Genomic DNA, 10966 nt, shown 5'->3' with positions numbered 1-10966 from the left:
GAGGGAGAGAGAAAGAGAGAGAGAGAGAGAGAGAGAGAGAGAGAGAGAGAGAGAGAGAGAGAGACTGTATTTGACTTTTATCATGTAACTGTAGCCTGACAATTTCTACAACCCATGGTATTCAAGATCCTAGGAGCTGCACATATGCACACAAAAAGCAACAATTTGGTAAATTTCTTGGTAATTATTCTTTGTCAACTGACAAGAACTTTATCAAGGCATTATAACAAAACACAGCTTTGCTAACTTGACATTTAGGGACAGAACACCCTCCATAAAGTGACAGAGGAGATTAATTAGTTTGAGTTGCAATTTGTTGTCAGTCTAGGTGGGCAGAGACCAGCACTCCATCTTTCTAGAAGGAACGCTGATACAATTTATATGATCTGAAACACCCTCAAACTTCCAGCTCAGCAGGGCAGAATCTTCCAACAGATATTTTCACAAGGCTGGTTCTCTAGGTTTCCTGAGAATGTGAAAGCATTTTTTTTTTAGGCCGAGTGAGGGCCAGGAGTTGGAAGCAAATGCCTTCTTTACCAGCCTAAAACTGGCAGCCACAGAGCTATCTGCACTTCCACTAAGCAATGAGTTGGAGAAACTTGCCACAGTGTAAACAATTTCACCTGAGACAAAGACCAAGAAATGAAATATAAACTTAGAAAAAGTCATTAAAAAATATCCAATAGCCCAGCAGTAGGTATGTGTGCTTGTGTGTGTGTGTGTGTGTGTGTGTGTGTGTGTGTGTGTGTGTGTAGGGTGGGGGTCTGTACATGTTCATATCTGTGTTCACATATGTGCATGTCGAGACCAGAGGTAGACAATGGACATCTGCAACACTCTCCATTTTGTTTGAGGCAAGGTCCCTCACTAACCTGGAGCTTACCAATTTGGCTAGGCTGGTTTCAGGCATCCTCCTGCCCCCACACCCCAGTCCTAGCCCAGACTTTAATGTAGGTGCTGGGTATCCAAATTCAGGTGTTTGTGCTTGTACAGCAAGCATTTTAGTGATTCAACATTTTCCCAGCTCTTAACCTAGAAATATGGAGTTGTTTGCTTGGTTTGTTTTGGTTAGGGTTCCAGTGGAAGAAGAGAAGTGGCTGGCAAACCCTGGCCTAGTTGGCCATGCATATGTGCTGAGACATGGTCAGAACTTCAAGATGACTGAAACATGCTAGTCTCAAAAGATACACAGCAAATTCACTTCAAAGGTTCAACCTTGCCCCCTCAAAGGTGAGTTTGGACTACAGGGCACACCTACAGGAGGCACTCATTCTTCTAAGGGGACACCAGAAACCCAGAACTAGAGATTGGGCAGACAAATGATTTCACTTGTAAGGACCTGAAAGGAGACTGGCTTAGTCAAACACTTGCAGTGCTGCCACATGTTGTCAAGGCAACGGGCTCTGAGCTCTCACAATGGGAGCTTCTCCCTAACCCGGTTGTCAGGCACTTACCTGACTCAAAGTACTTTTAAAGATGTTTTTGATGCTTCCAAAATTAAAAGGAAAAAAACCCTCATTTAAAAATATATCTGCTACCCTGCAGGCCTTGTCATTTCTAGGGTTTAACCCTTCTTATTTGGTGTTTAGTCATATGCGTGAATCAGGAGCCAGGGCCTTGAAGTCATAATGACTTTCCATTCTGTAAGCTTAGCCATGGTGTCTGAAAATGAACTCAGGCAGGAAGGGTGCAGGGCCTGTGTGTTTGGGATGAAGATGACATTATTCCCAAATTGTAATCACCATTTAATAGTAGGGAAGGAAAGGCTGAAACAAATAAGCTCATGGCATGAAGAAATCCCAACCCAGCCATGGAAATATGAAATGTGTCAACTGCTTATTCCAAAGCATCTCTTCTCTCTCTCTCTCTCTCTCTCTCTCTCTCTCTCTCTCTCTCTCTCTCTCTCTCCTCTCTCCTCTCTCCTCTCTCCTCTCTCCTTTCCTCCTACCATCTCTACCCTCCCTCTTCTCCCTCCTCCCATATATGTATACATATATATGTGCAGGAACATACACTTGTACATTCATATGAGGCTGGAAGAGAACACTGAGTATCTTATCTCTTTCTGCCTTTTCCTTTTTCTGGCAGGGCCTGTCTTTGACCTGGAACTCACATCCTGCCAGCTCGGTTAGAACCTAGCAAGCCAAAATTATCCTGTCTCCACGACACTCTAACCTGGGATTACTGGTGTGTGTGTACGTGACACATGTTATATGAGTTATATATGTGCTGGGATTCAAACTCTAGACCTTATGATTGTATGACAAGCATTTTTACCTGCTGAGTCACTGCTCCAACCCCTGAATTCTTTACCCATGAAATTATGCCATGATGAAAAAGCAAGAGAAATAGAAACAAAAAATATTTGTGCTGACAAAGGGGATGCTACAAAGTACTCAGTGGCAACTGGACCTTATCAGGCTGTAAGGTATAGATGGCACTTGACCCCCAATAAACCTTTCTTTCTACCCATGGAGCAGAAACAATGGTTTCATTGTGCCCTTGATTACAAAAACTAAAATTCCTGAAAATGGAGCTATTGCAAAAGTGGAAAATGTAAAAAAAAGCTATTTTATATTTTTAGTGGTTATACCTAGCATGTGTTGCTAAAAGCAAGCAAATTTTTTTTGTTTTAGCAGAATACAATCTAAAACTGAGATTTTCAAATGCCTAGAGAAAATAGAAAACAAAATGTCAAAGGCAAGAAATCATGAAAAAAGGATACATGTAACTATGGTTTTAACTTTTTATTTTATCTTATATGTATTAAGTGCTCTGTGTGCTTGTATGTAAGCAAACCATGTGAGTGCTGTGCCTTCAGAAAGGATCAAATCCCCCTGGTTGTGAGCTGTCATGTGGATGCTAGAAACCTAACCCTGACTCTTTGCAAGAGCCTCCCACAACTGTTTTTAAAAGTTGAATTTAAGGTGCTAGAGTAATGACGCAGCAGTTAAGAGAAGTTTCTGCTCTTCCAGATATTTGATTTCCTGTACCCACAGCCATTTCTGATTCTAATTTCAAGACATCTAACACCTTCTTCTGGTCTTCATAGTCAACAGGCAAGTGTATAGTGCAGACATACGCATATGTAAAACACCCAGACATACGCATATGTAAAACACCCATACACCTTTTTAAAAATAAATTCTAATTAGAACATAAATACAGGCTAGAGCTGGAGCCCTGGGTTTTATACACACACACACACACACACACACACAAGAAAACCAATTATGCCACCCATGAGGGGCTGGCTCTCTGTGACAGCCTTGCATTTTACTCTCTACAAACAAATCCCCACTAGTTGCTCAAGGCACCATGATCTGGAGCAGGAAAACCAAAACCAAAAAGTCAAGGCCTTTTTAACTGCCTTTGTCTTTTCCCACTGCACTCACTTCATTTCAGAAGTTAGGGGAAGGAAGGGACTTTGCATTTATCCCAGTGCTTCAGCAAAACCCCCACCCAGTCTGCTGAGTGAGCGGGTACTGAGAGGGATCATGGCATGGAAGAGGCCTTTTACTGAAGGGCAAACAGTAGTCTCCCTTACTCAGCAGCCTGCTCCTCCAAGGCCTGGGCTGGGCCTCTGAAGATCTCCTTTCGCAGTTGGTGTAACCCCCAGGTACTCATCTGTAATGCTGAGTCTGGGATTTCCCACTGGCTTTGGTGTGTGACTTCTTGAAAGATCTACACACCAAAGACTGTATGTGCCAGAATCACCGTGGACTTGTACATACCAATTCTGAATTCAGAACAAAATATAAATAAATGGCCAGTTCATCACCTAAAGGACCAGTAGGTTAATATGTAATCACTTTTGTGTTTATTTCAATAATCCTTTTTAACTGTTGCTGTGTACCAGGAATCCTCGTGCAAAGTCTTTGCCACACATAGTCAAATAAGAAGTTAGCTCTCTTAGCTTAATCCCCCAGAAAATTATTTGTATACAGGCAAAACAGCCACTATGGATTCTTTTGAGTTTGTGGAGTACTAAGCCTTCTCTCCAGAGGTCTGTCCCTTCCTTTTCCTTCTCCCAACAAAAACTGGAGGAAGGGTCTCACTCAATCAGGCCCTTCCCTGAACAGAGCCCCAGGAAGAAAAGCTGACTCACCCTGTCCCAGCTGAAGCACAGGCCGAGACGGTCGAGCTGCTTCCTCATGTGTTTAATATTGCTGTGAAACAAAAGGAAGCAAGTTTGACTCTGAGAGGGGATCAGGACCACAGATGAACTACATTTGAAGAACGTTTTAGAAAACTTAAAAAGTCTAGCTCAGTCAAGGAAGTTTAACTGTTGCTTTGTCCTGGCAAGGAATTAAAAAAATAAATCCCTAAGAATTAGTAAAATATCAGTATGGTAGCAGACACCCATAAGCTGGACTTGCTCATCTACTTGATGCCACTTTGGTCACAGCCCTGGAGGCAGCTCCTTCCCGTGGCCACTCTAACAAGCAACCTCTCGAATGTGTGATCCTGGCCTTTCCTTATGTCTGTGTTCTACACAGTTAAGTCAAGCCAGCAAGTTTTAAAGTAATTGAAAAAAAACAAAAACACAAACAAACCCTTATGTGTTGGGTAGTTTGCAGCTCAGTGCTCAATGGAAGAAGCTCTTGCCTGGTGTGTGTAATCCCCAGATCTGTGTGTGCAAATGTCTCTCTCTGTCTCTGTCTCTCCATCTCTGTCTCTGTCTCTCTCTCTGTCTCTCTCTCTCTCACACACACACCACTTAATGTATAAACTGGGGAAATTCAAAAGAAATAACACAGTGTTCCATCTTTCAGAACCTAAAACTGCTCTCAAATTAGATGAGAAGTGTGCTAATCAATTTGTAATTCTTGTTGCTGGAATCAGCTTATGCCTTGTTTGACCTAGTTTATTAGAGCTGTCATTTCCTCTTTTTGATCACTTCCATTAATCTAGAATTAATTGTATGATGGATAGAGAGTACAGTGAGTACAAGAAAAGGTAGAAATGGGGCTGGGGAGATGGAGGCTGGGGTGAGTGGAAGGGTGGGGTCACAAGCACAAGAACCTGAATATAAACCTCCGGCATCCCTGGAAAGCCAGCATGGCTTGCATGCCATAACCCTTGCACTAGGCTGGACACAGCCAAGGTCCTGAGCGCTCACTGACCAGCCAGACTAGCTGAAATGGTGAGCTTCCATCTCAGTGAGAGACCCTACTTCCGGACAGTAGGGTGATACAGGAAGATACTTGGCACCCTGCTTTGGATTCCTAGTACACATGCTCAGCTGGGCACATTCATGTAAATGCACTTTACACACACACACACACACACACACACACACACACACACACACACACACACACAGGGGAGTAAGGGGATGGGAAGAGAAAGGAGGAAAGAGAAGAGGGGAGGAGAAAGGGAGGGGAAGGGGGAGGATAGGGGAGAGGGGGGAGGAGATAAGAGGAGAGGAGGAGGCAGTGGAGGTTCCAAAGACAGGCCTGGAACTGTCCTGCATCTGAAGAGTGAAATGATTAGAGGGTCCAGAAGATTCTGATGTTCGGTGTTCAGTACCTGACTAGTAGGGAGAAGGCTAGGAAGTCTGGGCCATGGGGCAGTAAGAGAAAGCCACACCCAGCCTCAGGTAGCTGTTTATCTTACTAATGCTCCTTGCTCATAAATGATGAAAACAAAAATTTAATCTTCAGAGAAAATCAGAATGTAGTGTTTGGCTATGGCTCAGTTCAGGTCCAGCAGCCAAGAAGTACTGTTGAAACTGAACAAGTGCAATTCTTTCCTCCTTGTTTCCTTCATAAAGATAAATGCTCCAGGAAAGAATAGTTTGTAAATAACAAGCATCAGAGTGAGCAAGCACACAGCCTGCTCTGGTCTTTCTAAGGCTTACAGAGCATTAAGAGGCAAGTGCCAGGAGCTGCAGTGGCTCAATGGTAAAGGTATTTGCCACCTAGCCTGACAGCCCGAGTTGAGTTTGATCCCTTCCGCATAACTGACTAACCAGCTGGATAACCCCAGTGCACAGAATCCCACTTATGCACATCCTGGGAATTTGCCAGCATTGTGGTGGTTTGTTTTGTATTCTTTTTTGCTTTCAGTTCTCTCTTGTGCATAGGCTTAAACAGGTTCTTAAAAGGTTTCTCTCTGTATGAGTATTTGAGTATGTCTTAAATACTTACCTTTGGGTCCAGCTTTCCGGGTGCAAATTCCTCTCTATGGCAGCATTTTCAGCAGGCAATCCAAATGCATCCCACCCCATGGGGTTGATAACCTGGTATAACAGAACAAAGTGAAAATTAAAGAGAAAAAATAAAGATGGATTTAAGAAAGAACTGTGTCTTACTGGGAAGGAACAGCTTTTCTCTTGCTCCCTTCCTCCCTCTTTGCCTGACTCTCACAGGCTTCCCTCATCACATGGTACCTAAGTTCCTGGATGGACATCTGTCATGATTCCTCCTTCCTTTGCCTATCACCATCTTTCGTTTTCAATAGAACCCTGTTAACAGGGATTCAGGAGTCTTCTCTGAAGGAAATTTTCAAAGAAAATGATAGAGCAACTCTCTGCCCTACAAACTCTTCAAAGAACATGTTGCAAGTACAGATGCAGAACGTCTATCAATCATCCCTTAATGCCTGAGACCATCTTCATGACTGGACAGTGAGGTGGGAGTAAAGGGTTGGGTGATATCCAGAAAGCTTCATATGAAGCCTTATAAAATTCAGATATGAAAAAAAGTTGGCCGAAAGGAAGGCTAGAACACTGCCCTCTGATTAAAATGTGTCACTGGCTCAGGAAAAGGCACTCCAGAGTGGCTCAGACTATTTCAAACTATAGCTCATTGAAATACCCAAACGGGGCTTAGTAGATGAGATGGCTCAGTGATTAAAGTGCTTTCCTCTGAAGCAAGAGAATGGGAGTTTGGATCCCACATAAATGCCAGTGGGCATAGCAGCCCACCTCCAACCACAACCTCTAAAGGTAGTAACAGAAACCCCTGAGAATAAGCTGGCTGGAGATCTAGGGTTAAGAGACCCTGCCTTGCCAGGTTTGCCTTCAATCCCAGCACTCTAGAAGCAGAGGCAGGCATATCTCCATGAGTTCCAGGTGAGTCTGGTCTGTATAGCGAGATCATGTCTAACAATAACACCAAGAGCCAGAGAGACTTTGTCTCAGAAAAATAAAATGTCAAGGGTTTCAAAATATCCATCTCATGTCAGAACTTTCCAGTTATAGAATTCTGCTCTCTGATGTGGCAGCCACCAGCCACATTTAAGTTTAATTAAGACTAGGTAAGAACTGGCTAATGGGTCAGTTCCTATGGTAGGGGTTGGGGTGCAGGTGGATGATTCAGGCTGTCCCTGTAGGCAGGGAAACAATCTAGGTAAGGAAAGAATGAAATTTGATTCAGTCCAACCTCAGTACCTGGTGCTGGGCCAAACTTTGAGAGTCTGACACCAGTTGCTTGATTTCAGCTATATTTAAGCACAGCAGAATTCTGAAGAAAAAAAGAAAGCTTTCGGATAACAATTAATTCAGTCCCATCCACACAGCAGAACTTAAGACATGTTTACATTGAAATTCTTTACAAAGTACATCTGGCTTCTTTCACAAGGGTGAGTTCTGTTGACTCAGAGATACTGCCCAAGATTTAAGGTCTAGGGAGAATGACTGAGGTATCAGGATTGGTCTGGACATAAGATAACATGGAAGTCACTTAGACTGTTGTAAGGACAAGTGACATCTTGCATATGGGTAGATTTTATGACCTAAAGCAATGCTCAAGATTCAGGGGGGAAAAGATCTGGAATAAGAAACGCATAAATACTAGGGCATGTGGGCTTGGCTCAGTAGATAACAAAGGATAACCAGGTTGTAAACTACATCCATTCTCCACATTCCTTTCTTTGAAGGATGGCTTTGTGTTAAACTTTCCTGGCTTCTCCAGAGCTTATCTGTGTGCATAGGGAGCTTTTTGCCCTCTACAAGTTCCCATATTCCTAGCTCTTCTGGAGTCAACCAGAAACAGATTTCTTTTTTTCTTCATTTGATGTTGTTCAAATTAAAAACACAATATAGTTGGAATTGGAAAGATGACTCAGTGGTTAAGAGCACTGGCTGCTCTTCCAAACGACCCAGATTTGATTCCCAAAACTCACGGGACAGTTAACAACTGTGTAACTCCAATCCCAGGGCATCTGATACCCTCCTCTGGCCTCTGTGGGCACTGTATGCACACGGTGCACAGACATACATGCAGGCAAAGTACTCATCCAAACACATATAGGAACATGTGGTTTTTATGGGAATAGAACTAGTCATACATAAATATTTTATGACCTGCCTTTTTCATTTAACATTACATCACAGGCACCTGTACTAAATACAAAAGTACAGATACAGAGTTTCTGAGAGTTATGGGACCTTTCACAACACAGTCGTGCATGACCTAAGGACGTAAGATGCTGGATGTTCAAGTTCACAAAAAAAAAAAATCAACCTGGGACAGAGGTGCTGAGTTTGTTGTCTCACACCAATGAAGATTAATGACATAGATTCTCGTGGGAGTATGTAAGATGGGAGCAGGCTTTATTAAGAATTATCATAGAACAATCAAGAACTTAAGAAAAAGTGAGAAGAAACTCTCAAGAGAGAGACTGGAGTTTCCAAGACCGAAGAACCATTTTCTTTGCCCAGGTTCTTATAAGGCAATGGCAGAAACTGGACAAAAACACTGAGGAAATCTCTATTGAGAATGGTTAACTCTGGGTTATCATGCGCAAAACCAGAGGAAGGCCCACATACTCACAGCATGTTCCCCTGGGCCAACCAATAAGACAATCATCTGATATCCATGCATTGCTCCCAGTTAAGGGTAGTTGAGGGCCCCTCTGTCCACCTCCTATTTGGGCTTACTGACCATGACTGTCTGCTAAGCTGCCAGTTACTTTGGCCAGGGTCACTTCCTTCCCATTTTTCGGGTGTCTTGCTAACTGTTAACTTCACTCCATGACTGTGCTCGTCTTCGTCTTGACTGGCTGGCCACTGGTCAGTCACCAGCTGGTGTTGCTATCTCTGACCTTCCAGGTGTCCCAAGTGCTGGTCATTATATGGAGCTCTCTTCATTCTCACAGCTACCAAGAAGCACTTGCAGTGTCCTTGATTATTGCCTTGTCTTCATTATAGTTTGGGGTCTCTTTCCTGAAATTGGGCTGGCTTGTTATAACCCCTCCTTACTACATCTCAGGCTATTACAATTAGCTGCATTAGAAGCAATGCATTAAAAGCAAGAATATGTAATAAGCAACAGTACCTAGCATGTATCTCCCAAAGGGGAAAGGTCTTATGAAAGCTAGCCAGCCAACCTGTTATCTGTGGCCTTGTTTCTTGGAGACTAATTGTCTCTTATGGTCCACCTGGATGGCTCATATCCAGATGCAAGTATAATTGTCTCTGTTTTTAGTGCTCTTGGTTTAATTTTTTAACCCTTATATTTCCTTTTGACCTTAACACACCCTGCCACAGCATATATGGGAAGTTTGTAATTTTCACCATGGGTCCTTTGCCCTTACCACCTACTATGAGCTCACTCACTCCTGCCTAAGTATGATGAATACAAATTTCTAAAAACAGCACTCTAACATTTTCTGAGTGAACCTATTCCGTGCAGCTTTGGGAACATGACTAGACATACCCCAACCCAGTTGGGACATGAGGTCTCATTCCTCCCATGAAATATGACTGACCTATATAGTGTTCCATCCTTCCTAAAAGCATCTGCCCCCTCAGAAACTGCTTCCTCTTAAGCTTCATGCAGCCTTGGTATGGATGGACAGTTTCAAAATCCTTCCCTGATAGAGAAGAAGGACACATGGGTTTGGAGCCTTCCCTGGGCTAGTCTGAAGCTAGGCTGGCTACTGTAGTGATGGGGACCAACAAGGATTCTCAGTGGTGGATCAACTTCACAGTGACATCTGAAAAAGCAGAATAGCAGCTGAATCAGGGCCATGCTCAGATGAACCTCAAGAATCTGGTCTAAGTACCCAGGGTGCCTGGGCTCTTGCAACATTTACCAGGATCTGTTAAAAATAAACAAACAATAACAACAAAAAACAAATTCCTTTTTAGCTGAAGTTGGTCTAAACTGGGTTTCAGTCCCCAGGAGCCAGGAAGCCTCATTTAAAAAGCACCCTTGGCAAACAGCCTGCTCTGGAATATGGTTTTTATCCGAAGATGACACAATCCTCCTGTGTTGGCTCCCCTTGTCCCCCAGGAACTAAAAAGCCCTGTTCTGTGGGTTATTCAGGAGTTCTTCCATACTACCAGGCCTACACTTGAATTTTGCTCATGCTGCACTGAATTCTCCCAGGTTGCTTCCTGGGAAGAACACAGCAGCTGTTGTGTAACTGTTCTGCAGAAAGGGCAACTTAATCATCACTTGGTATCTTTGTCAAAACCACCAATGGCACCAATCCAATGTTTCTGCCCATTAACATTCTATTAGGTGCTGTCATGATTTTTAAATAAAGTCAACACAGCGAAACACTGTCACACACATATGCACACACAACACACACAAAGTCTAGATTTATGTTAACAAACTTATTCATTTCTATTTTAATTTTCAGATGGAATTAACATGAGAAGATGCTCTTAGGTCACATGTTACCCAAGTAACTTTATGCTACTATGAAGATAAAGTTAGAAAAATCTTAAGCTTCCTTAATAATTCAGATTCTTGGCAAAAATTAACAAACTGTCTTAAGTCCTATGGAAGGAAGGTCCGTCTTATTTTTTTTCTCTGTTTTCCTTTTTTTTTTTTTCTTTCTTTTTTCTTTTTTTTATTATTTTCTTTATTTACATTTCAAATGCTATCCCGAAAGTTTCCTATACTCCTCCCCCCCACCTCTGCCTCTATTCTCAGTGATGGCCGATTAGGCCATCTTCTGCTACATATGCAGCTAGAGACACAAACTCAGGGGGTACTGGTTAGTT

At 42.8% G+C, this 10966-nt stretch overlaps 1 protein-coding gene across 1 annotated transcript in view; it reads right to left on the bottom strand.

Moving 5' to 3' along the window:
* The window catches only part of Lars2 (leucyl-tRNA synthetase 2, mitochondrial), a 99945-nt gene that overhangs the window by 63268 nt on the left and 25711 nt on the right, over positions 1–10966 (bottom strand). The window contains exons 4-5 of the mRNA XM_021206583.2: positions 6153–6244; positions 4109–4169 (exon numbers count right to left, since the gene is read on the bottom strand). Of these exons, the coding sequence (XP_021062242.1) occupies positions 4109–4169; positions 6153–6244 (153 nt within the window). The remainder of the gene's footprint in view (positions 1–4108; positions 4170–6152; positions 6245–10966) is intronic.

The sequence above is a fragment of the Mus pahari genome, chromosome 10 (assembly GCF_900095145.1).
Source record: "Mus pahari chromosome 10, PAHARI_EIJ_v1.1, whole genome shotgun sequence".
Classification (NCBI taxonomy): Eukaryota; Metazoa; Chordata; class Mammalia; order Rodentia; family Muridae; genus Mus; species Mus pahari.
This window is presented reverse-complemented; position numbering and strand designations above follow the sequence as displayed.